Source organism: Lithobates pipiens, unplaced genomic scaffold (genome assembly GCF_037356315.1).
Source record: "Lithobates pipiens isolate NorthernLeopardFrog02 unplaced genomic scaffold, aLitPip1_a1.2 Scaffold_19, whole genome shotgun sequence".
NCBI lineage: Eukaryota > Metazoa > Chordata > Amphibia > Anura > Ranidae > Lithobates > Lithobates pipiens.
The window spans coordinates 181206798-181234536 of record NW_027507764.1 but is presented as its reverse complement, the minus strand read 5'-3'; the positions used below and the strand labels follow the sequence as shown (position 1 = coordinate 181234536).

Genomic DNA, 27739 nt, shown 5'->3' with positions numbered 1-27739 from the left:
ACAAGGGCAGTGACTCTCTCAGCTCTCTCCCTCCTCATAGGCTCAGAGACAGCTGCTGTCAATCACAGGCAGTGAGGAGCGAGCGGGGGCGGGGCCGAGCCACACTCTGTGTGTCTATTGACACACCGAGCAGGCTCAGAAGGAGCCAACACAAGTGCCCTCATAGCAAGCAAATTGCTATGGTGGGCACTCGGCAGTGGGAGAATGTCAGAGTACCGGTAGGGGACCAGAGAAGATAAGGATCATGGCTGCTCTGTGCAAGACTGTTGCACAAAGCAGATAAGTACAACATGTTTGTTATTTAAAAAAAAAAAGAATTAAGGAATTGCAATCACTTTAAAAGAATCAGACTTCTAACCAAACAATAGTGTAGTACCAAAACATGCAGGTCTGCAATATGTAATGCTACAATATAAAACAATAAGTGGTGATGTACCTTGAGCTTTTCCAAGATGGCAGGCTTCTTCCATCTCAGAGGAGAGTTTTCATTTTTAATATAATACTCCAAAAACTCCTATAATGGAAAAATCAATTCAGTTTGCTAAATAAAAAGAAAGAGATAAACATGTGCATACATAATTTTTATGGGCAAAGGCAACCTAAAATACAATATATAGCCAAAAAGTTTGTGAACAACTATCACACCTATACTATATAGCTTAAAATAAGTGGACACCCTCCAAGTTTTTGAAGTCGGGTGTTCAGTCCAGTGAAGAGGTACTGGTAATGCTATGGCATATAAAGACATTTTAAACAATTTTGGACTTGTTTAAAATTTTCGGCTGTGCAATAGATTAGGGAACATCCTTTTATGTTCCAGAATGATTGTGCCCCTGTGCACATAGCTAGCTCAAAAAATTGTCATGGTTTGGTTGAGCTTGGTGTGGAGAAACATGAGTGGCTTACAACACGACCCTAACCTCAACCTTACTGAACACGACCCTAACTTCAACTCCGCTGAAAACAACCCTAACCTCAACCCTACTAAACACAACCCTAACCTCAACCCTACTGAACACAACCCTAACTTCAAACCTACTGAACACAACCCTAACCTCAAACCTACTGAACACAACTCTAACCTCAAACCTACTGAACACAACTCTAACCTCAAACCTACTCAACACTTTTGGGATGAAGGGATTGCTGGTTGTATGCCATGTCTTCTCATCCAACATCAATACCTGATCTCACAAATACTCTTTTGCGTTCTCTTTGGACTCTTAAGGGCAAACACAAAAGATAATGCTCAGGACATAAAAACAATATAGTGCACATACAGTTATCACAGCCACAGTACAAAGTACTACCTTGGTTGCTGGTGAAAGACTAACTAAATACAAAAACAAAAATGTAATATAATTTAGCTTCCCAGTCCTTACATAAGACTGCATTTGTTTTTAGTTTTCTGTAGTCTAAGAACATTTTTAGCAAGTCCAGAAAATAACCGTTGATCTTGCAATACATTGTCCTTTTTCGCTTCCTCTGGATACAAACAAACTTATCTGCCTTGTGTACTATGAATCCACCCTCTATGTAATCAAGAAGATATGTTTGTAGTTCAGCATGAGTGACAACAATGGCTTCCTTTGTAGATAGAGCATCTGTTAACTTCAAGATTATGCAGTGTTTACACAGTGTTTTCCCGTTGTTTATAAGGGAGATCTCTCATTAAAGTGTGTCTAAATATGTTTTAGTTTGTTTTGGATAAAGTGATGAGGAATTAGAACCCCAGTCATGTTGTTATCGGTGTTGGTGTCTCTGCTGGAGAGAGTCACCTCCCTATCAGTCCATTGTCACTGGGATTGTAAACTCTGGTAAATCCAAAATTATGAGCCGACACCAGAATAGGAATAGGAATAGAGAGGAAATCTTTAAACTGTCTAAAAGGGGATTTACCACAGTGTCAATGGCTACAGTTATAACTATACAGTATTTCCAATCCAACAGTTTTTTTACTGTTTAATGACCAAAAAAATTATGGAAAATAGGAAGCATGATTGAGATAAAATAAAATGCCTTATCCAAGGAGCACCTACCTCTTGTGCTGGAAAAATATGTTGTTTCATAAAATGTTTCACTTGCTGCAGAACCTTCTGACCTTTGGCACTAAGCAAGAACAGTTCACCGGGGGCTACAGATAACTCTACTATATTGTTCTCTCTAAAATTAAAACCAATAGTCAACATCAACAAAATGGACAATGTTTAAATAAACCAAATCAGAAAATGCTAAAAATCAGTTCCTCAAGTGAAATTCAGTAAGATTTCTGATATTATTTATTATTAATAATAATAATAATAATAATAATAATATTATTTGATTAGTAATAGTAGCAGCACATAAATTCAGAGCAATATTAATGTGACGAACATGTAAAAAACCTTTGGTGATGCAGTTGCCCCACAGAACCCCCCTTTTACTTATCTGAACCCGATCTTTCCAGTGACAGGGACAAGCACAGCAGCTCCAACCACTGTCTCAGGTCCTCATTGGATAGAATGATAGCAGCGGGAGCCATTGGCACCAACTGCTGTCAATCAAATCCAGTGACATGGGAGCTGGGAGGCGGGGCCGAGTCCTGCTGTCTGTGTCAATGGACGCAGCAGCTGGCCTCGCGAGCGTGCCCGCACAAGTGCCACCAGGGTGAGTGGCTCTCCATGGGGGCACTTGAGAAGAGGAGGAGCCAGGAGTGCTGTGGGGGACCCCAGAAGAGGAGAATTGTGGCCACTCTGTGAAAAATCATGCACAGTGGAGTTAAGTATAGGCATATTTATTATTTTTTTTTAAAACAAAAAATAAATAAACCTTTACAATCACTTTAATAGTTAAAGTACCTGCGCCATCCTCCCCTATATTCATTAAGAATAGGCAATACACAAAATGGATTTTGGATAGTTCTTGATAAACCAGACAAAATTTGTGCCAGAGGTGGCCCTGTCAGCACCCTACTGCCTGACATTCCTAAAGATCAAAAGGAGTCGGGGAGAAAATTGTTGGCTGAACAACAGCTGCATATAAATAGATGCAGCCACTGTTCTGGTAGCCTGACATCCACAAGTGCAGAATACAATCACCGGCAGGGAAGATTCCTCCCCCCATGCTGCTTAGCGTGGATGGGGGGGAATCAATAGATTTCTCTTGTTCAGCTTGTGGGGCACTTCAAGGAAAAGTATGGGGGAGTGTGTGCTTTATCTCACCATTGAATGAAAGTGAGTTTTTTTGCTGTGCAACTTGGTCAGAAATTTGTGACAGTAAACTGCTGTTTCTGTCTCCACTCTTCTCCACCTTTGCCCCAAGCCTTGGCCATAAATAAGTCCTATATTTTGTGCATTCTTGAGTACTTATTAAGCTGGCTATAGCTAGATCAAAATTCAGCCTTCTCAGCATGGGCTGGCCAAATTTTGATCCATCTAAGGCTGCTCCCATCCGTGATCAACTTTTCTTGAGCGGGACTGCTGGAAAACCTGTGTTTGATCAGCACTGCAGCCAAATGGCTGCAGCGCTGATCAGTGTATTCTGGCAGTCCAAAAATACAATTCAGAATACAATGACAAAGCAGGGAGGATACTTGCATTCACCTCAAATGTGGGGGAATCTGTTTTTTTCTTTGATCAGTCGCTTGGCTGATCAAAACAAAAACAAAACATCTATGGCCAGTTCTACAAATTAAAGTGATACTAACAATGAAACATTTTTCACCTTAACGCATTCCCTGCATTAAGGTAAAAAAAAGATTTTACAATTTACTATGCTCTCCACCTCCTTAAATACTTACCCGAGTCCTCAATCGATCAAGTGCTGTGCTCGGCTGCGTATCTTTTCTTCTCTCTCCGTCTACTCACAGGGACAGAAGCGCTCACAATGGTGTCACGAATAGCCCTACCCTAGGCGTTTCCATCCAGTGGAGGTGCAGACTGTTGGCTGAGGATTGCTGGATACATAAGCTTGGTTAACCTCTTATGATTTGGAGGTTGACTCTTTGGTAAGAGTTCTGAATGGGTGGTGGTGATCATTCACAAAGGAGGTGCAGCTTAAAGTAGAGATCTCAACATTGGTCTACCTCATAATTTTTGCAGTGGATCGACTCCACTCCACATACTGTATTTATTTATTTATGGACACTGATTCGTTTTGCATTTTATGAAATTTATGTTCTATGATTTTACATGCACAATGCACTTTATATGATTTTTGAATCATTGCACAAAGCAGCACTTTATGTTTGAGGAATTTTTATTATGCATGAATTTCAATATTTATTGTAAAAAAGCTGCATATATATGAATTGTGTATTTATTGCCCATGGTCACTTTTTGAGATTATTTAAAGAGATAGAGCACCTTTTGGGTTTATATTGTTTACACATATCTTGTATTCAAGTAGAAGTTGCTGCAGTCTCATTGGTGACTGTAACATCAAGCTCAAGTTATTCTTTTGTTTTTTTATTGGATGTTTTATTATTTTAATTTAATAATTTGCCTTTTAAAATGCTTTAACCACTTAAGGACCGCCTCACATCGATATACATCAGCAGAATGGCACGGCTGGGCACAAGCACATACCTGTACATTGCTTTTTAAGTGCCCAGCCGTGGGTCCTGAGCTCCGTGACCATGGCAGCGAGATGAGCGGACCCGATCGCCGCTGGTGTCAGGCGATCGGGTCACAGAGTTGAAGAACAAGGAAAGGTCTGTGTAAACAAACCTCTCCCCATGCTTCCCTGTGTGGCTGTCACCGATCGTCTGTTCCCTTTTATAGGGAAGGACGATCAGTGATGTCACATGCCAGGCCATGCCCCCCTACAATAAAAAAAACACATAACGTCATACATAACACCTACACTGCCCCTAGTGGTTAACTCCTTCACTGCCAGTGTCATTTACACAGTAATCAGTGCATTTAAATAGCACTGATTGCTGTATAAATGGCAATGGTTCCAAAAATGTGTCAAAAATGTCCGATGTGTCTGCCATAATGTCGTAGTCACAGTAAAAAAAAAAAAAAAAAATCGGTGATCGCCGCCATTACTAGTAAAAAAACAATATATTAATAAAAATGCTATAAAACTATCCCCTATTTTGTAAATGCTATCACTTTTGCGCAAACCAATCAATAATCGCTAATTGCGTTTTTTTTTTACCAAAAATATGTAGAAGAATACATATCAGCCTAAACTAAGGAAAAAAAATTTTTTTTTATATTTTTTTGGGGATATTGATTATAGCAAAAAGTAAAAAATATTGAATTTTTTTCAAAATTGTCACTCTATTTTTGTTTATAGCGCAAAAAATAAAAAACGCAGAGGTGATCAAATACCACCAAAAGAAAGCTCTATTTGTGGGAAAAAAAGGACGCCAATTTTGTTTGGGAGCCACGTCGCACGACCACGCAATTGTCAGTTAAAGCGACGCAGTGCCGAATCGCAAAAAGGGGCTTGGTCCTTTGGCTGCAAATTGGTCCGGGGCTTAAGTGGTTAAATACTATTCTGGCTTATTGTAATGCAAGTAGGAATCTTACCGTTTAGCTAATCTGAGTCCATTTTCAGCCAGAGGTTTAACCATATCAGCAAAGATGCTGGCATTCTCCCCACTGGAATTCCCAAGAAGAAACCTTGCATGAATCCCCTATATAACAAAACAGTTATGTTGAAAGCTACATACATAAATATCAGTTTTCGTGAAGAAGTTATTTGAATAAAGTATGGAAAAAAGGAGGTAAAATACTGCGCTAAACCCAAACGTGTAGAAAAATAGAATGAAAAATGTATGAATGCTAAGCTGCTAACATACAAACAAACTAAGTCAAAATAGCAATATCAAACAAGAAGTGTAGTGCTAAAAACACTGTGTTAAGTGTGTTAAGTGTGAATACAAAAACATCTCACTATATACATAAACCAATAAACAAAGCATAAATGATCTATGTGATAAATATAAGTGAATAATGGTTAGTGAACCACAGTAGTCCAAAATAAATATCCACATATAGCATCCAATCAATAGAAGACTTTCTCTTCACTCACTGAAATAGAGAGCATGTACTCAAGTGAAAAGCGTATGGTCTGGATGGCCAAGGAATACACTGACAAACCGAAGGAATATTCAGATAGAAGGGTGGGTACTCTTACCAATCCGGGTGGACGCACATACCATATGGCAGTGCGTCTGTAAGGCTTGGAATGGAGGACTTCTGATGTTGTAAATGATGCCGGCCGGGATGGTCACACAGTAACTGGAATTCCGAATCCTCTCAAGGCACAGATGGAAGCTCCAAGATGGTTCCAAGATGGTGGTTCGAAAACCATCAGCACACAACCACAGTGTCATGGTTATGCAGTGATCTTCCTGTGTTTGCTTACCTCCCCTCATGTGTTCAGACTAGAGGCCAGCCACTTCCACCTGGTGGTTTTTATAACCTCTCCTCTAAGCATGGCTCCACCCCAGGCCCTATCAGGGAGTCCTATATTAACCTGTGCACTGCAGGCCATCAGTGCTGATCAACCATTGTGTATACCTTTGTGTGTTAACTTCCTGTTTCCTGCCGTGCGCTCTTCTACTGTTTTCCGTTACTGACTTTGGCGTGTTTTTGACTATCCCTGTTTGCCTGTAAACCTGACCTTTTGGCGTGTCCCCGACTATTCTTGTCTGCTTGTGGCCCCGACCTTGGCTTGGTCCCTCACCATCCCTATCCTCCTGTTGCCTACTGTGGGTGTGAGCTGGGGGACCCTGGGGGTAGCGACCTGGAGCCAGTTGCAGCCAAGTCCATCCTCACCACTAGAGGCGCTGGTGAACACCTGCTGGCTCTTAGACTCCGCGCCCCAGGGAATCTTACGCTCTAACCCCAGTGGGATCTGTCCCCCGTCTGCAGCAGTCAGCCGTAGGGTCCACAACCTTGCGGTGCACTCCTGATCCCTACGGTGTGCATCTGTCACCTCGCCTCAAGGTGACCTGACACACAGGCTCAATGCAAAGGGACTGGTGGTAATCTAATGGTACTCGTCAGTACTCAAACATGGAGAAAAAAGAAAAAAAGGGGGATGCTCCACATGGCGCAGATCATCCAATAATGATCCATTGGAGACAAAAATATCATACAATCATGTAGGATATATATAAAAGTGATCACAAAAAAACAATATGGGAAGCAGGAAATGCTGGCCCGATGCATTACGACTGAATAGTCTTCAACTGGGGCATATATTACCCGGATTGGTAAGAGTACTCACCCTTCTATCTGAATATTCCTTCTGTTTGTCGTGTATTCCTTGGCCAACCAGACCATACGCTTTTCACTTGAGTACATGCTCTCTATTTCAGCGAGCGAAGATTAAGTCTTTCATTGATTGCACACTATATGTGGATATTTATTTTGGACTAGTGTGGTTCACTACCCATTATTCGCTTATATTTATCACATTGATCATTTATGCTTTATTGGTTTATGTATATAGGCCATTATTTTATTGTGCATGTATGATGTGTTTTTATATTCACACTTAACACACAGTGTTTTTAGCGCCACATTTCTTGTTTTGATATTTGAATAAAGTAAACCTGAACAAGCTAAACGTAGTTTACTTTTACTGAAAACTGCAAGATCCAGAGATATAGAATGGTGAAGTAATATGCAAAATTTAGACTTGTTATGTAAAATCCAACCTGACCAGACCCTCCCACCTCCCTATTGGTCAATGAGGTCTCTTGTCACATTAAAAGAGCAATAAGGAGGCTACAAAGGGGAGAAGTCAGGCCAACTTTTAAGAGGAAAAGTCAAGATTGGCATATATTTTCAGCTCACTATAACTCTGGATATACTGATTCCAATAAGAAGATAAACTTTACCTGTAAAAATGTAAACAAAGGCAAAGCCATATACTACATTTTTTGAACTTGCCAATATACATTAATCCTTTTCAACTGTCCTTTAACTTTTTTTTTTTTCACTCATCCCTACATTACATAATTTCCACAAGCAGATTTTGGAATCTGCTGACCACGGCAATTCAGAAACAATTGCACAAGTGATTCAGTTTTAGGGCTTGTTTCCACCATGTCCAATGAGCTGCCTTGATCTGCATAGAACAAAAGCAAGCTTTAATGCAGGGTTACATAGAAAGCAATAGTTTTTTTTATGTGCCCTGTTCCCAACATAACATTGCTTTGGGGTGCACTGCAAAAGCAGGAAGTCTGAATTTTTATTTTCCCAAACAAAAATGTATTGATACAGTAGGAATAAAGAATACAGAATGTCAGCTGGGTGACAATAACAAAATTTAAATATCATGCGTTACACAGGTTATATATTATCATGTAACTATGGAATGCAATGAGAAAAGAAAAGAATACATGGGTGTTAATTATACACAAGTTATATCATTGTTCAGGTGTAAACAACACGTTATAAAAATAAAGGTCGGGATTTTGACAAACACGTAGCAGTACTTGCTCTGCAGCAAATTCACCTCTTCAATATTTTGTTACCTACTGAAGTCTATGGCAGTAAATTATGATCAGGAGCCGAAGTTCGGCAGAGCTTAGGTCGATCCTGTTATAGAGGAATTAGCCAATTTGGGAATGCAGGTGACCAGCAATTACACTGCCTATAATGTTTAGCTAAGTGTTGGAGGGAAACTAGCGGGATTTGGCAAAGGAGAGGTCATAAGGATAAGGGGAGTAGAATCAGAGGTGAAAAAGAAAAGCTATCCCAAGAAGGAAAGGTGAAGGGATGGCAGAAAAAAGGGGGGGTGTAAAAGGGGGGAGGGAAGAAAGAAAAAAAAAGGGGGGGGGGGGTTTATGCATAAGTAAGGTCTGCGCCTAAGTTAAATGCCTAATAGAGTGTATGGAGTTTGGTGTGAGTTAAGCAAAGTAACAACAATGGCCTCGTCAAGGGGAGGTTCTGGATATTTCTGATTTTTTTTTTTTATCAGTGCAATGCATGGCACGTCAGGTCATCTATTGCAGAATAATTTTGTGACATTTAAAAAAAAGGGAAAAAATAAAAAGAGAGAAAACAGTGCAAGGCTTTTTAACAACGTGTAGCACCACCCTTCATGTCCCACGCCAGTGCGCTTGTGTTGTACGATGGGGGCGTGTTTGAATGGACTCTACCCTTCTAAAAATTTCTTACCTTAAAACACATAGGAGATAAAATGTTTCACACATTCTAGAGATCTGTTACCTGTACTATTCCAGCAAGCTTAAAAAAGTTAAGTGCAAGAAAAAAATTCCAGTCATGCACAGGCGAATCCACACCTCGACGCCGGCTATAAATGCTCATCAGATCCTCATAGGCTGGCATGCCTAACAAACAAAGAACACATGCAGCCACTTAGGATTACAGCCCACTTTTCACACAAGAACAACTATGTGCATTTGATTGAGAGTTTGGGATTTGTAACCAGCTGGTAAAATAAACAAACAATCATTTAGCTGACTTTAGGCAAAATGTTTTTTTTTTTTTTTTTTTTTTACTTTTGGATAGAGTAAGGGAGGGTTATAACCTCTGTCAGTTTATTTTTTTTGTCATCTGTGTCCCATTGGGAGATTTCCCATAGCCCATAGTCCATAGCCAAGCTATAGAAAGTAATGCCGCATACACACGACCGGACTTTCCGGCAGACTAGGTCCAATGGAATCAGTCCATCAGACATTCCAATCGTATGCGGGATAATCCAATAGTTTCTTAAAAAAAAATCCTTCAGACCTAGAAATAGAACATGTTTCAAATCTGTCCGACTGACTCAAATCCTATGGGAAAAAACGTTTGTCTGTATGCTGGTCCAACAGACCAAATACGACACAGGGGCAGCTATTGGCTACTAGCTATTGATGTTCCTTTTCTAGTCCCTTCGTACGTCATCACGTTCAAAACTAATGGTCTTTCGAACGGACTTTAGTCCGTTCGTGTGTGGGCAAGTCAGTTCGTTCAGAAGACCGTCGTAACTCTGTCAAAAGTCCATCGGACCTTTTCTGCTGGAAAGTCCGGTTGTGTGTACGTTGCATAAAAGTTCCTTAAAGTGATTAAAGTCTCATTTAATTTTCTTTACTTACCTGCTCTGTGAAATAGTTTTGCACAGAGCAGCCAGATCCTCCTCTTCTTGGGTCACTCTTCGGTGCTTCTGGCTCCTCCCTCCTGTTGAGTGCCCCCACAACAAGCAGCTTGCTATGGGGGCACCTAAGCCAGCAGGTATGGGGTAAGGAATTTTTTGTACTCTAATTCTTTTTTCTCCACTGGGGGGACACATTGTTTTGATCTGATGTCCAGTTACAAAGTTAAGATGTTTTCTTAACCACTTCCCGACCAGCGCACGACGATGTACGTCGACAGAATGGCACGGGCAGGCATATTGGCGTACATGTACGTCCAATATTCGTTGCCGCCGTGCCATCGGGAGCGCGCCGCCGGCGGCGCGCTCCCGCGCTGGTCGGGACCCCCGTGAGTCCGGTCGCGGGACCCGTGGACTCGATCGCCGCGGGCATCCCCGCGATCGTCTCACGGAGCGGCCGAATGGAGGAAATGCTGTATAAACAACATTTTTCCATTCTGCCTAGCAACTAGTGACGCTGATCTCTGCTCCATGTGATTGGAGCAGAGATCAGTGTACACTAAATGAAAGCCCAACCCCCCCACAGTTAGTAACACACCCCTAGGAACACTTAACCCCTACACTGCCACCCACTGGTTAACCCTTTCACTGCCAGTGTCATTTACACAGGAATCACTGCATTTATATAGCAGTGATTACTGTATAAATGACAATGGTCCCAAAAATGTGTCAAAAATGTCCGATGGGTCCCCCACAATGTCGCAGTCACAATAAAAATCGCTGATCGCCGCCATTACTAGTAAAAAAAAAACTATCCCTATTTTGTAAACGCTATAACTTTTGCGCAAACCAATCAATAATCGCTTATTGCGATTTTTTTTACCAAAAATATGTAGAAGAATACGTATCGGCCTAAACTGAGGGAAAAAAATTTTTTTTATATATTTTTGGGGGATATTTATTATTACAAAAAGTAAAAAATAATGCGTTTTTTTCAAAATTATCGCTCTATTTTTGTTTATAGCGCAAAAAATAAAAACCGCAGGGGTGATCAAATACCACCAAAAGAAAGCTCTATTTGTGGGAAAAAAAGGACGTTAATTTTGTTTGGGAGCCACGTCGCACGACCGTGCAATTGTCAGTTAAAGCGACGCAGTGCCGAATCGCAAAAAGTGGTCTGGTCTTTGACCAGCAAATTGGTCCGGTCTGAAAGTGGTTAAGAAAGGTTTATTATTATTATTTATTACAGGTAACTATATAATGCTAACAATTTATGCAGTGCTTTATATATATTGTACATTCACATCAGTCCCTGCCCTCAAGGAGTTTACAATGTGACATCCCCACCTCACATACATACACTCACATACTAGGTCCAAATTAGAAAGGATACAATTAACCTACCAGCTTGTCTTTGGAGTGTGGGAGGAAACTACAATACCAAGAGGAAACTCACACACACAGGGAGAATATGCAAACTGAACAAACAAGTGGCAATAAAGTAAGGTGCACGTGGAAGGGCAGCATATATCACAAAAATTTCCCAGCACACTTACCAGCTAGCCTGCAAAACAACCAAAATGACCTAACACTTCACAATTCAGGGTTTAGTCTGTTCACATATGCAAATATATATGCGGAAGCCACAGTGCCTCGCCAAGGCTCCTCCGTATACTGCAATCCTAACTCTAAAGTGCTAAGATCATATATAGCAGTGATGGCGAACCTTGGCACTCCAGATGTTTTGGAACTACATTTCCCATGATGATTATGCACTCAGAAGTGTAGCTGAGCATCATGGGAAATGTAGTTCCAAAACATCTGGGGTGCCAAGGTTCGCCATCACTGATATATAGCAATGGATAGATTAAGGTCAGGTTTGCCTGGGGGGAGCCCACCCCTCTTTATAGGCACATGGAAAATAGGCAAACTCCGTGCAGTTAGTGTCCTCACCCTAAAGTGGTTCTAAAGTCAGATTTATTTGACCTTACTACCTAAGTGGTTGAAAACCCTTACATATTCCCAGTAAAGTGACTGGTCTCAGGTGATACACAGAGATGAACCAAACCCTTCTAGAGTTTTACCTCTTCATCTGCATTATTCTCTTCACTACAGCCATTCAAAGTACTAAATGTATACAGCTTGTCTGAGAGTTCAGAAAAAGTTCAGTGAGGAGAGCTCTGAGAGCTGATTGGATGGAAGGGGCACACCCCCTTCACACAGCACACAGGAACAGAGATGAGGCTGTCAATCTGGTAAAGTTCCCTCCCCTGCCACCATTTTTCTCTTGGTTTCAGGAAAACTTGTCAGAAGTGACTCATGCAGATAGCAGAGGAACAAAGCAGCAGACAGAAATGAGCTCCTAATTGCGACAAGTACACATTATAGAGAGATATGCTTTGTTCATATTTCAAGTCTGGGGTTTAACCACTTTAAAGTAGAACTATAGGCAAAACTATTTTTCCATGTTGGACAGGGTAAGGGAGGGCTATAATGCCCTGTAACATAATGTTGTTTCGCCCAGCCGTGACATTCTATCGCAGTAAAACTAAAACGGCGGCTAGTGGTTAAATATTTAATAAGCACTTTCATTTATAAAATAAAAAAATAATCATATTTAAAAATTAAAAAATGCCATGTCCTAGGGTATGTTCACACAAGCCACTGCATTGTAAAGCAGCGGCTGCTTTGTGGTGTAGTCCAGCTGAGATCAGTGCATTGATCATGCATCAATCTTGACGCAATGCACTGTTTCTTTGTTGTTCTCACAGACATCTCATAAAGTTCACTTGCTGGCCGCGTGGTGTTAGGCACTGGATTGCCTCACACTGCAATGTGCCGAAAAAAGGTATTGCATGCAGTACTTTTTTTCAGCACACACAACGCCAACACACCACTGCAACACAGTGCTGTAAAACTGGCAGGTGACACTATATATCGCCAGTACACCATGGACCTTTAAAATAACGGCTAAACGTTTATTAAAATGATCTAACCACAGCGGTAAAGGTGCAACTCTTGGGGTCATGCTGGACCCTTTCATCAAGTATGTGATGTCACATTACTGCTGTGATGTGATCACGTCAATAAACGTTTGGACATTATTTTGAAGATCAATGGTGTGCTGGTCATATACTGTATGCATCAATCTGTATTTTGGTTTGTGTTTCAAAGTATTGGAACCACAGGCAGCCAGGCAACTAGCATTTTAAATGGTGGTCTATAATTCTTACCTTCAATATCAGTAAAGGATTTGTCACCAACATGTCCAAAAAAGTGTACTTCTCGAGGCCAAAAATAAGGTATAATAAAGTAAGCCAAGTCAGATATAGGATTTCCAATTGTGGACAGTTCCCAGTCCAGGACAGCGATCACACGAGCCTAAAAAAAACATAAAGAAACATCAAGAAACGTGCTAGAAAAACATAAAGTAAATGAGATGTTTGTAGTCTGTGCTAAATATTGTTTAGCACAGCTGAACATATGTGCAACCCTTTTTTTTTATATGTTCAACTAGTTTCTTATAGGTAGAAATATCTGTTTATCTATTTACATAGCATAAATCAGTTAATACCCCACTAATAAAGCATGGAGAAAACAGCAAGTGAAAAATAATGTAGGAAGAAAGGTAGATTAACTGCTTTAATCCACACAGTTAAAGTAAAAAGAGTCTACAGCTGTCTATGTCCTGTGTGATATGTACTCCTGAGCCCTGCACCCTGTATGATATGAATTCCTGAAAACTGCACAATATATACTCCTGAGCCCTGCACCCTGTGCGATATGCATTCCTGAAAACTTCACAATATGTACTGAGCCCTCCACCAAGTGTGAAACACACTCCTGAGTAATGCATCATATGCAATACGCACTCCTGAGCCCTGCACCAAACACGCTTCTGCACCCTCTCTGATATGCACTCCTGAGCTCTGCACGATATTCAATCCACAGCACTGCACAATACTCAATCCGCAGCCCTGCTCTCTGTGTGCAATGCACTTCTGGGCTCTGACCGATACACACTACTGAACCCAGCAGAAAATGCACTCCTGAGCCCTGTACTCTGTGCCTATTTGATATATATATATATATATATATATACATACACATACATATATATATATATATATATATATATATATATATATATATATATATATATATATATATATATATATACACACACATATATACACACACAGTGGGGGCGTAAAATATTCAGACCCCCTTAAATTTTTCACTCTTTGTTATATTGCAGCCATTTGCTAAAATCATTTAAATTCATTGTTTTCCTCATTAACCACTTGCCGACCAGCACACGCCGATGTACGTCGACAGAATGGCACGGGCCGGCAAATGGGCGTACATGTATGTCCCTTTAAATTTGCCGCCCTGCCATCGGGAGCGCGCTGTCGGCGGTGCGCTCCCGCGCTGGTCGGGACCCCCGTGAGTCCGGTCGCGGGACCCGCGGACTCGATCGCCGCGGGCATACCCGCGATCTTCTCACGGAGCGGCCAAATGAAGAAATGCTGTTGTAAACAGCATTTCTCCATTCTGCCTAGCAACTAGTGACGCTGATCTCTGCTCCATGTGATTGGAGCAGAGATCAGTGTTCACTAAATGAAAGCCCAACCCCCCCACAGTTAGTAACACACCCCTAGGAACACTTAACCCCTACACTGCCACCCACTGGTTAACCCCTTCACTGCCAGTGTCATTTACACAGGAATCACTGCATTTATATAGCAGTGATTACTGTATAAATGACAATGGTCCCAAAAATGTGTCAAAAATGTCCGATAAAACGCTATAACTTTTGCGCAAACCAATCAATAATCGCTTATTGCGATTTTTTTTACCAAAAATATGTAGAAGAATACGTATCGGCCTAAACTGAGGGAAAAAAATGTTTTTTTATATATTTTTGGGGGATATTTATTATTACAAAAAGTAAAAAATAATGCGTTTTTTTCAAAATTATCGCTCTATTTTTGTTTATAGCGCAAAAAATAAAAACCGCAGGGGTGATCAAATACCACCAAAAGAAAGCTCTATTTGTGGGGAAAAAAAGGACGTCAATTTTGTTTGGGAGCCACGTCGCACGACCGCACAATTGTCAGTTAAAGCGACGCAGTGGCGAATCGCAAAAAGTGGTCTGGTCTTTGACCAGCAAATTGGTCCGGTCTGAAAGTGGTTAATGTACACACAGAACCCCATATTGACAGAAAAACACAGAATTGTTGACATTTTTGCAGATTTATTAAAACATGGTCCTAAGTATTCAGACCCTTTGCTGTGACACTCATATATTTAACTCAGGCAGTGGCGTACTAAGTGTGGGGCGGGGGGTGCGGGCCGCCCCGGGTGCCACACCCTGGGGGGGGTGCCAGGCCAGCGCCCTCCCCCTCCGACTGAAGAGACAGCGCCGCGGGTTAGACTGACCACACAGAGAGCTGCGGGCGGCATTGCAGGGGGAGGTGCGAGCAGCACCCGAGTGGAGTGACATCTGCCGGCAGTGATCCAGGACCCGGCGCAATAATCCCCTTCTCTGTGGTTGCGTCGCGCCGTTCTGATCAGTCTCGGGCAGCGGCTGTCTCTCACAGCCGAGCAGAGTGAAGCCGCCTCCCCCTCCATGCACAGCACTGTGTAGACATACAAGAGGAGGGGGAGGCGGCTTCACTCTGCTCGGATGTGAGTGACAGCCGCTGCCCGAGACTGATCAGAACGGCGCAAAGCAACCACAGAGAAGGGGATTGTTGCACCGGGTCCCGGATCACTGCCGACAGGTGTCACTGGCTCTGTGTCCTCCCGGTACAGGTCAGTGCTGGTCATACAGAGAGAGACTGAGGAGGGGGAGGGGGAGGGGGGGTGTGTGAAGAGATTCTCTTCGGCTCTTATTATGTAACCGCAAGATGCAGCTGAGGAGGACTACAAGTCCCAACATACAGGGCTGTGTGGGCTTACAGTTCTCCTCTGCTGAGCATAGCAGCTTTGTATGTCCTCCATAGTGCAGCCTTGCATGCTGGGACTTGTAGGCCTCCTCTGTAGTACAGTGCAGCATTGCATGCTGGGACTTGTAGGCCTTCTCTGTAGTACAGTGCAGCCTTGCATGCTGGGACTTGTAGTCCTCTGTAATGCAGTGCAGCCTTGCTTGCTGGGACTTGCAGTCCTCTTCTGTAGCGCAGTGCAGCTCTGCATGCTGGGACTTGTAGTCATCTTCTGTAGTGCAGTGCAGCCTTACATGCTGGGAAGTGTGGTCCTCCTCAGTAGTACAGTGCATGCTGGGACTTGTAGTCCTCCTCTGTAATGCAGTGCAGCCTTGCATACTGGGACTTGTAGTCCCCTTCTATAGTGCAGTGCAGCCTTGCATGATGGGACCTGTGGCCCTCTATAGTGCAGAGTAGCCTTGCATGCTGGGACCTGTGGTCCTCCTCTGTAATCTAGTGGAGGCCTTGCATGCTGGGACACGTAGTCATCTATAGTGCAGTGCAGCCTTGCATGCTGGGACCTGTGGTCCTCTATAGCGCAGAGTAGCCTTGCATGCTGGGACTTGTGGTCCTCCTTGGTAATGCAGTGCAGCCTTGCATGCTGGGACTTGTAGTCCTCTATAGTGCAGTGCTGCCTTGCATGCTGGGATTTGTGGCCCTCCTCTGTAGTACAGTGCGTGCTGGGACTTGTAGCCCTCCTCTGTAGTGCATTGCAGCCTTGCATGCTGGGTAATGTAGTCCTCTTATTTGGTGGGGTCTACACTGAAGATGGGGGGTCTGTACGGTAGGGAGGGGGGTCTTTACTGTAGGGGGTCTGTGTAACATGCAGGGGGTCCAGAGCTGTGAGGGGCTGTGTAATGTAAAGGGATGCAGAGGTGCAGGGTGCTGTGTAATGTAAAGGGGTCCAGAGGTGCAGTTGTGGAGAGGGGGGGTACAAAGTAGTGACAAAAAGATATTGAAGGATGCAGAGGTATGCAGGGGGCAAAGTGAGGTGTTTTTACATTTTAAAGCGGGAGTCCACCGGGACTCCGCGTTTTTTTTTTTTTTAAAAGCCAGCAGCTACAAATACTGCAGCTGCTGACTTTTAAAATAGTGACACTTACTTGTCCAGCGTGCCCGCGATGTCGGCACCCGAAGCCGATCTCTAGGTCGCCTGTCGGGTCCTGCCGCCGCCATCTTGGGTATGGGAATCAGGAAATGGAGCCTTTCGGCTTCATTTCCCGGTTCCCTACTGCGCATGCGCGAATCGCGCTGCGCAATAAGGACGCTCCCCGCTGCCTCTGGGATCTGTGTGTTTCCCAGCAGGCAGCGGGGCACTTGCGGGAAGGGGCGAGCACTTGCGGAAAGGGGCGTAAGTTACGCCCCTTTCCGCAGAGAGCTATCCCGGAAGTGGGTGCAGTTACCTGGATTATCCAGGTAACTGCACCCCCCCTCCCCCCTGAAAGGTGCCGATTGTGGCACCGGAGGGGGGGAGGGTTCCGATGAGCGGAAGGTCCACTTTAGGGTGGACCTCCGCTTTAAGGTGGGGGGGGGGGTGCCAGGCATAGGATCCGCCCCGGGTGCCAAATGCTCTAGGTACGCCCCTGAACTCAGGTGCTGTCCATTTCTTCTGATCATCGTTGAGATGGTTGTACACCTTCATTTGAGTCCAGCTGTGTTTGATTATACTGATTGAACTTGATTAGGAAAGCCACACACCTGTCTATATAAGACCTTACAGCTTACAGTGCATGTCAGAGCAAATGAGAATCATGAGGTCAAAGGAACTGCCTGAAGAGACAGAATTGTGGCAAGGCACAGATCTGGCAAAGGTTACAAATTTTTTTTGCTGCACTTAAGGTTCCTAAGAGCACAGTGGCCTCCATAATCCTTAAATGGAAGATGTTTGGGATGACCAGAACCCTTTCTAGAGCTGGCCGTCCAGCCAAACTGAGCTATAGGGGGAGAAGAGCCTCCGTGACAGAGGTAAAGAAGAACCCAAAGATCACTGTGGCTGAGCTCCAGAGATGCAGTCAGGAGATGGGAGAAAGTTGTAACAAGTCAACCATCACTGCAGCCCTCCACCAGTCGGGGCCTTATGGCAGAGTGGCCCGACGGAAGCCTCTCCTCAGTGCAAGACACATGAAAGCCCGCATGGAGTTTGCTAAAAAAAACACCTGAAGGACTGCAAGATGGTGAAAAATAAGATTCTCTGGTCTGATGAGACCAAGATATAACCTTTTGGCCTTAATTCTAAGCGATATGTGTGGAGAAAACCAGGCATTGCTCATCACCTGTCCAATACAGTCCCAACAGTGAAGCATGGTGGTGGCAGCATCATGCTGTGGGGGTGTTTTTCAGCTGCAGGGACAGGACGATTGGTTGCAATCGAGGGAAAGATGAATGCGGCCAAGTACAGGGATATCCTGGATGAAAACCTTTTCCAGAGTGCTCAGGAACTCAGACTGGGCCAAAGGTTTACCCTCCAACAAGACAATGACCCTAAGCACACAGCTAAATAACGAAGGAGTGGCTTCACAACAACTCTGTGACTGTTCTTGAATGGCCCAGCCAGAGCCCTGACTTAAACCCAATTGAGCATCTCTGGAGAGACCTAAAAATGGCTGTCCACCAATGTTTACCATCCAACCTGACAGAACTGGAGAGGATCTGCAAGGAGGAATGGCAGAGGATCCCCAAATCCAGGTGTCCCAAAAAGACTCATGGCTGTATTAGATCAAAAGGGTGCTTCTACTTAATACTGAGCAAAGGGTCTGATTACTTAGGACCATGTGATATTTCAGTTTTTCTTTTTTAATAAATCTGCAAAAATGTCAACAATTCTGTGTTTTTCTGACAATATAGGGTGCTGTGTGTACATTAATGAGGAAAAAAATTAACTTAAATTATTTTATCAAATGGCTGCAATATAACAAAGAGTGAAAAATTTAAGGGGGTCTGAATACTTTCCCGCTCTCACTGTATGTGTATATATATATATATATATATATATATATATATATATATATATATATATATATATATATATATATTTTTTTTTTTTACAAAACTCCTATACTTTCCCTTTACAATGACATGTAAACTTTATCAAAATGTTTTGATGTTACCCCAATTAATATTACAAAGGTATGCTAAACAATCAATAAATACATAAACAGCAGTGATGCCCACCAGCTTCCCCTGTAAGGTGTAATAACACCACTGGAATAAACAAGAACAACAAAAGAGGAGGCACTTATTAAAGAGGAGCTGGAGATTAATATTACATTTGCAGTGCCAATGCAAGGGCAAGGTATAACAGCCGTATTTCCTATTGCTACAGTTCACATATGTGCTTTGTTGAAGCGCAATAGGACAAGTTGCAATTTTGTACAATGCATTGAGACCGACACTCTATAATGCAAAGACCTGAGGCACATAGAAATGCATACTATATGTACAATATACATGAATAAAAAAAAAAAGAAAAAAAAAAGCTGCAACACAGTGTGGTGCAGTGCATAACGGCACTATTTGAGAAGACATGCACTACAGTGTGAATAAATACCTAACTATGTACTAGTATGTAATACCCTGGTACAGGGCTCTTTTTACTACAAGTAATGATTGGTGGACTGTCATGCCATTGTGATGAAAGGTTGAGAAGTTTTATTCATACACATATTATGCATGCATTTTTTACATACTCAGATTCAAGATTACAATATCTTTTTTTTTTGGTTTACAAAAGTATTTACCTCAGTGGGATGGAATATGATATTGTCGATCCTAAAATCACCATGGACAAGACACTCTTCATTGTCATTGCTTGGCAAATTATTCATAAGCCATTCAGCTAACTGGTTCATTGCTGGGATATCAGTGTGTGCAGACCGGTCATACTGCTTCTTCCATGTGGTTACCTGAAATGGATTTACAGAAAGTAAATCTTTCACTGTGACATGCAATAGAGTTACTCCAGCTATTGAAATAATGCATTTGCTGAATGTTGAGATCAGGTATAAAATAAGAGTAAAGTGATGAGCAAAGTGCAAGCTTTTAAACAGAACTGTTAAAGCCTAACTCCCCCCAATAATGAAGAAAGCAATCTGGACAGCCTCACTCCAATATAAGCCTTTATTGAAGCAGACAATCAAAGTTGATGTAACAGCAGAAGCAGGGTAAGATAACTGACGCATTTCACAACATCACAGTTGCTTAATGCTAGCTATGATTAAGTAACGATGATGTTATGAAACGCGTCAGTTATCTTACCCTGCTTCTAATGTTACATGAACTTTGATTATCTGCTACAATAAAGGCTTTTATTGGAGTGAAGCCGTCCAGATTTATTTCTTCATTATTGTTTGTGCTGAGCCAGCACTTGTTACTTCCACACTGAGGAGGGCATCACTTTAAGTTCACCACCTGGAGGGATTCACCTTTTTAACTTCCCCCAATGTCAAGACAAGGACCCAAGGTGAAAAGGCCCCTCTTCCCCCATAAGCTGTGAACTACTTCGGCAACACAATAATAATCACATTACTTCACAGTCCCTAGACAGCAGGCGATCCATTCGATGGAATGTGGGTGGGCATTTCTTACTGGCAGCCAAATTTCATCCTGATGACATGGCCACTAGTCCTGCACTGATTACAGGTCCTAGAAGGGTGGCAAAAAGACCAGTGGAAGACTGGCACAAAAAGTGACTTCAGTGAATAGTCATCATTACCAGAACCCACAGAGAGGAAGACTGCAGTAACATCAGTAATACTCTGTATTAACCCACCTCCTTACACCCACCTCCTTACACTCACCTCCTTACAACAATAAGTAATAGAGCACTTCATTTTCACATGTGTGCTTAACTATCTTTAGTTGCTTTGATGAAAAAAAACATTATTTATAGGATTTCATAGCTCAGCATCAAATTACATACTGTAATGCCGCGTACACACGATCAAACAATCCGGTGGAAAAGTCCGGCGGACTAAGAAAGTAGTTTTGCACCAAAATATGGCCATGTGTGTGCTAGTCCGCCGTACTTTTGAAATGAACTGACTTTTCCCGCACAGAGAAAAGTCTGTTCATTTTGAGCGTGGCTCCAGGTGACCGGGACCAGCGAATGAGGCATCGCTGGCCCCGTCACCTGGTATGGTCTTAAAGGGGAAGCCCTACGCCGAAGAAAACGGCGTGGTGGTCCCCCCCCTAGGTCCTTATCAGACCCTTATCCGAGCACACAACCCGGCCGGTCAGGAAAGGGGGTGGGGACGAGCGAGCGCCCCTCCCCCTCCTGAGCCGTAGCAGGCCGTGTGCCCTCAACATGGGGGGGTGCTTTGGGGAAGGGGGCCCGCGCGGCCCCCCCACCCCAAAGCACCTTGTCCCCATGTTGATGAGGACAAGGGCCTCTTCCCGACAACCCTGGCCGTTGGTTGTCGGGGTGTCTGCGGGCGGGGGGCTTATCGGAATCCAGGAGCCCCCTTTAATAAGGGGGACCCTGGATACCGGCCCCCCCACCCTATGTGAATGAGTATGGGGTACAATGTACCCTACCCATTCACCTGTGAAAAAAATGTAAATAAAACACAACACACAAGGGTTAAAAATAGTTTATTGCACAGCTCCGGGGGTCTTCTTCCGTCTTGGGGGGTCTTCTTGCCAGACTCCTCCGCTATCTTCTGCTCTTTTACTAGCGGAGGAACCCGGCTTTCTTCTTCGCCGCCATCCGGGGGTCTTCTTCCGACTTCGGGGGTCTTGTCCCCCTCTTCGGGGGTCTTGTCCCCCTCTTCGGTTCTTCTTGCCGGGCCTCCACGCCTTTTTCTAGCTCTTTTACAAGCGGTGGCCCGGTTTTCTGTCGCCGCTGTCTTCGTCGTCGTCACCGCCTTCTGTTTTTCTGTTCTTCTCTTCTTGAACTGTTGCCTCGTCGCTGTCTATGTCCACAATCACAGGCACACGGCGTGCGGCAACTTATATAGGGACATCGCCGGATGATGTCCCCATCCATTACGATGTCACAGTCCCAGAGGAGGGGGCGGGCGCTCGCTCGTCCCCACCCCCTTTCCTGGCCGGCCGGGTAACGTGCTCGGATAAGGGTCTGATATGGACCGTTTTTTCGGCATAGGGCTTCCCCTTTAACTCCATACCAAGTGATGGGGCCAGCGACGCTTCCTTCGCTAGTCCCGGCTACCTGGAGCCACGCTCAAAATGAACGGACTTAACTCCGTGTGTGTGGGCAAGTTCATTCATTTAGTCCGCTGGAAAAGTCATGTGTGTGGGCAGGTCCGCTCGTTTGGACAGTCCAGCGGACTTTACGGCGGTTTGTCCGCCAGACTAAGTCCGCCAGATAGTCTGATCGTGTGTACGCGGCATATGAGTAAAAAATGGCTTCTGCTCCTTTGTTAATCTCAATAATGTGTTGGATTAAAAAAAATTAAATATCATCATATTAAATATCATCTAAATAGTAAATCATATTTACTATTTTGAGCCAGCAGATGGAGTTCTAGGTACCTGACTACCTTTAAACGCTTTGCTACAAGCACTACTGTATGAGTTGAAGGAATGAATCCTACTCCCTCAATACTTTTCATTTCTCAGGAGAGAGAGAGAGAGAGAGAGAGAGAGAGAGACTCAAAGAAAACTTTTTTTTTTCAATGCTCTAAGTGTCCTAAGTGCATTTTGTATTGCATGTTTACTTTTAATACACAAAGTTATATAAATGAGTATAAGAAATCCATTAAAAAACTTTTAAGAGTAACAGAAATATTAAAATTGACCCAAAACCACTGTCCCTATTCACACCTATGCATTTTTTTTCAAATAGGTCCTTAAAAAGCCTCAGTGCCAGAAAAAAAAAAAAAGCATACTGTACCAGTAGCCCACGGCACAATGCATTCATATTTGTTCAGTTGCCTTTCTTTGCACCATATATATGTGTTAGGGTGCCATTCAGAATGAATTATAATGGACGTATACCACATTAATGACATTTGCAAAGGTGTGAGGGCCCTTATAGCATACATTTAGGTAAGTTTTCCTCACCTGTCTTTGGCAGTATCCTTTTCCTTTGCCATACCCTGTAAGATTTAGCTTGTGTATATTATATGAATGGAGCCTGGAGAGTGTTTCAATGAGAGCAACATACAGCGCTGATCTCTCTGCAGGGAGGACATTGGCGAGAGTGGTATCTCGGAAAATGCGACCCTGTAAAAGGAAAAGTAATACTAGTTTTAATAAGTTGCAAAAATTTTACTGATAGAAAAAAAAAGAGAGATTCACTTAATAATAGTAGCACGTTGTGAAATCAGGTACAGCTGCATAATCTTATACTTGTGTGACTTGGCTAACCTCCACATGTGCCATCACATAGAATTCCGTTCCAATCACTGTCATATCATTACAGTATAATAAAGTCTTCGGTACCGGGAATCCAGCGGCAAATAGCGATTTTTGTACATCATATTCACGTTCAATCTAAATAAATAAAAAATAAAATGTCACTCTTGTTTTAATGCAAAATCATTAGCACAATCATTTACAGCAGCAGGACAGTGAGAACATATACAGGCAGCATGACATTATCTTAGAGGAACTGATCTCTGTAAGTGGTGTCCAAAAAACAGGCAAAGGACTAATCACTGGTATTGTGTGTGGTCTCCATGCAGCTCATTTTCCCCATTACTGGCCTACAATGCCTTGTTCTGCACTGTATATCTGTGTAGAGGAAGAGTTTTGTTTCCTCATTATCAGAGTCACCAGAAAAGAGAACAGTGCACAACACAGTAGTAATATCAGCAGATTTCATGAGGCCGTGCCTTAGCTCTCACACTACAGATAGTGTGTATGGGGCTTTACTGTTCCCTACAGGACCGTTTTTAAGGTAGGGCAAAATGGGCAGCTGCCCTGGGCCCCATCATTATAGTGGGGCCCAAAGCAGCTGCCTAATACTTGCCAACTATCCCAGTTTAAATTCCCTTATCCCTTGAAGTTTTAGTCCCGTGCTGTGTCCCGATATCCCAGTGTAAACTTCTGCTGCTGCTGCCCAGCTCTGCCCTATTGCCATGTGCAGATGCCTCACCTGCAGACCCTGCGTTTACATGTAAATAACCTGCATTGATATGTAAATAGTGGCAGCATTAATATGTAAATAGTCGTGGACCGTGGCATTGATATTTAAATAGAGGCGGCAGTCCCCCTGAGGTCACATCCACCATCACTTCTGCTGAATACTGACCACTGGGGAGGTAAAGGAGCATATTTGTCCTGCCTACAATTGTGGTCATTAAGATTAACATTATGTTTTGCAAAAGTAAGCAAATTGGAGGTGGATTCTTCAAAATAACATGGTGCCACAGCACCCTAAATTTTGGTGCATGTGAATATGCAGGCAGGCAGTAAGGAGATTATGTGCTGTAATCTTTAGCAGCCAATCAGTGAGCAGTAATGCTATGCACTAACCTCTTGCAACCAATTAGTGAGCAGTAATAATGAGCCGTAACCTCTAACAACCAATTAGTGAGTGATATAGATGTTCAGTAACCTCTAGCATTCAATCAGTGAGCAGTATTGATATACAGTAATCTCTAGTAACCAATCAACAAGCAGAAGTCATGTGCTGTAACCTCTAGAAAATAACAGTGAGCCATAATGTGTGCTGTAATCTCTAGCAGCCAGTCAGTGAGCGGTAATGATACACTGTAACCTCTGGCAACCAATCGCAATCACTGCCTGATCTGATTCAGTAAACTCATTTTGAGTCTAGCTGCTATTTATTGTATGTCTCAAAGCATGTGGAGAGCAAAATTGCATGAAAGAGGGGGCCCAAGAAAATGTTTGCCCCGGGTCCAGTCAATTTTAAAGATGGCCCTGGTTCCCTAGGCCAGCGTTTCTCAACCAGTGTGTCATGGCAAAATGTGTGCCTTGGCAAAATGACCCCCAATATAGGCAGCTATCTGATGTCTCAACTACTGCTGGCCACTCAGTTAAGCTTTGTTATCACTGTGTAAAGCTCACTTCCCGCTGCCACATGCACTCAGAAGCTGTGCGGGCTGCACGGGGCTCCCAACCGCGTCTTGCCGACCAATTACGTTATTGGTTGCTATGGGAGGGTCGGGTGTACGCACTGCTCTCTCTGACGTATGAGCCAGGGGTGCCAGAGTGACGCTGGCACGCTTTTCCCTGAGGGGAGGAGAAGAACGCGAGTAAAGTTGAAAGAACAGTGAGGAGACAAAACAGTGAGGAGACACTGGTACAGTATTTGTACCTGTGATTTTTCAATGTGTAATAGTTTTAATTGCAGGCATGGTGTTTATATGAATCAAAAAACCGACATAACACTTGTTATAATTAGGGCACTTTCACATTGACTCATTCCATTGCAGGCATGGTGATTTTTTTTTTATGTAATATAATATACATGGGGGTGGGTTATTATTTTATTATACAGGATTTATATAGCGCCGACAGTTTACGCAGCGCTTTACAACATTAGGATTGATAATGATAACTATACTTCAATACTGCAGTTTGAACTCAGTGCAGGTGTAGCGCAGGGTACCTGCGTTTTTCATGTGCGTTTCCTACAAACTTCTATTATGTCCCTAATTTTTTGTGTGCTTTCAGAAAAGGTACCAAAAATGTACTATACAATATAAGTTTATGAGAAAGAACATGAAAACCGCAGGTACCCTGCGCTACACCTGCACTGTGACCAAACTGCAGTATTGAGGTATTGTTATCATTATCAATAATAACCCACATAGCCCATGTATATTATATTACATTTAAAAAAAATCATAATGCCTGCAATGGAATGAGTCAATGTGAAAGTGCCCTAATTATAACAGACAAAAGGAGCAGGAGACAGCTACGGGACTTAGGGCTTTAAAGAGAGATAACAAAACACTACAGATTTACAGTATCTCACATTTTTGTAAATATTTTATTCTTTTTATGTGACAACACTGAAGAAATTACACTTTGCTACAATGTAAAGTAGTGAGTGTACAGCTTGCATAACAGTGTAAATTTGCTGTCCCCTCAAAATAACTCAACACACAGCCATCAATGGCTAAACCACAGGCAACAAAAGTTATAAGAAGATTGCCAAGACCTTGAAACTAAGCTGCAGCACGGTGGCCAAGACCATACAGCGGTATAACAGGACAGGTTCCACTCAGAACAAGCCTCACCATGGTCGACCAAAGAAGTTGTGTGCACGTGCTCAGCATCATATCCAGAAGATGTTTTGGGGAATTAGACGTATGAGTGCTGCCAATATTGCTGCAGAGGTTGAAGGGGTGGGTCAGCCTGTCAGTGCTCAGACCATACACCGCACAATGCATCAAATTGGTCTGCATGGCTGTCGTCCCAGAAAGAAGCCTCTTCTAAAGATGATGCACAGGAAAGCCTGCAAACAGTTAGCTGAAGATAAGCAGACTAAGGGCATGGATTACTGAAACCATGTCCTGTGGTCTGATGAGACCAAGATAAATCAATTTGGTTCAGATGGTGTCAAGCATGTGTGGTGGCAACCAGGTGAGGAGTACAAAGACAAGTGTGTCTACAGTCAAGCATGGCGGTGGGAGTGTCATGGTCTGGGGCTGCATGAGTGCTGCCAGCATTGGGGAGCTACAGTTCATTGAGGGAACCATGAATGCCAACATGTACTGTGACATACTGAAGCAGAGCACGATCCCCTCCCTTCGGAGACTGGGCCGCAGGGCAGTGTTCCAACATGATAACGACCTCAAACACACCTCCAATACGACCACTGCCTTGCAAAAGAAGCTGAGGGTAAAGGTGATGGACTGGCCAAGCATGTATCCAGACCTAAACCCTATTGAGCATCTGCAGAGCATCCTCAAATGGAAGGTGGAGGAGTGCAATGTCTCTAACATTCACCAGCTCGGTGATCTTGTTATGGAGGAGTGGACGAGGACTCCAGTGGCAACCTATGAAGCTCTGGTGAACTCCATGCCCGCTTTTGTTGCCAGAGGTTTAGACATTAATGGCTGTGTTGAGTTATTTTGAGGGGACAGCAAATTTACACTGTTATACAAGCTGTACACTCACTACTTTACATTGTAGCAAAGTATAATTTCTTCAGTGTTGTCACATAAAAAGATATAAAAAATGGTTTACAAAAACGTGAGGGGTGTACTCACTTTTGTGAGATATTGTATGCGCCCAGCTCAAATTTCATGAATCAGGTTTACATCCACTTTAAGAGAAAAAAATACACTGGCTTTAGAACCACTTTATTTACTATGATCGTCAGCTCCATCTAGTGGCCAAAATGCAGTACATTTTCCCATTGGCTCCTGTCTAAATTGGCCCTAGTACGTGTATGGGTGTATGCCTGTGAGTACAGAATGTAAAGCGCTGCATAAATTGACACCACTTTAAAAGGCCTGCCTCTAATATTAAACTGTAAGTAATCGTAATAAAAAGCTTAGTGTGATTGGAGATAAAAACAAGTCTACTATCAATTTAAGTACATAGATTATAATAGGTGCAAACATCTAAATATGCTATCGTACCCGGTGAGCTCCTGGCAGAAGTGGGCCATGAGGTTTCTTTCTAAGAACAAATTTATTTGGACCTTTCTGCAGAAAAAACGTAGGATTGGACTGGCCTGATCTATAAAAGAAATGAAACGTTTCTCATTTATTATTCATAGTGCATGGCAGTGTTTTCCAAAAAAACAAGATGTGAGCCACTGCTGG

The 27739-nt window shown here is 43.0% G+C and overlaps 1 protein-coding gene across 1 annotated transcript in view; it reads right to left on the bottom strand.

Annotated features, from left to right (window-relative positions):
* Nucleotides 1–27739, bottom strand: part of ACAD11 (acyl-CoA dehydrogenase family member 11) — a 199364-nt gene that overhangs the window by 166909 nt on the left and 4716 nt on the right. The window contains exons 2-10 of the mRNA XM_077491529.1: nucleotides 27554–27653; nucleotides 23361–23486; nucleotides 23055–23216; nucleotides 19772–19936; nucleotides 13281–13428; nucleotides 9180–9301; nucleotides 5520–5626; nucleotides 2040–2163; nucleotides 437–514 (exon numbers count right to left, since the gene is read on the bottom strand). Of these exons, the coding sequence (XP_077347655.1) occupies nucleotides 437–514; nucleotides 2040–2163; nucleotides 5520–5626; nucleotides 9180–9301; nucleotides 13281–13428; nucleotides 19772–19936; nucleotides 23055–23216; nucleotides 23361–23486; nucleotides 27554–27653 (1132 nt within the window). The remainder of the gene's footprint in view (nucleotides 1–436; nucleotides 515–2039; nucleotides 2164–5519; nucleotides 5627–9179; nucleotides 9302–13280; nucleotides 13429–19771; nucleotides 19937–23054; nucleotides 23217–23360; nucleotides 23487–27553; nucleotides 27654–27739) is intronic.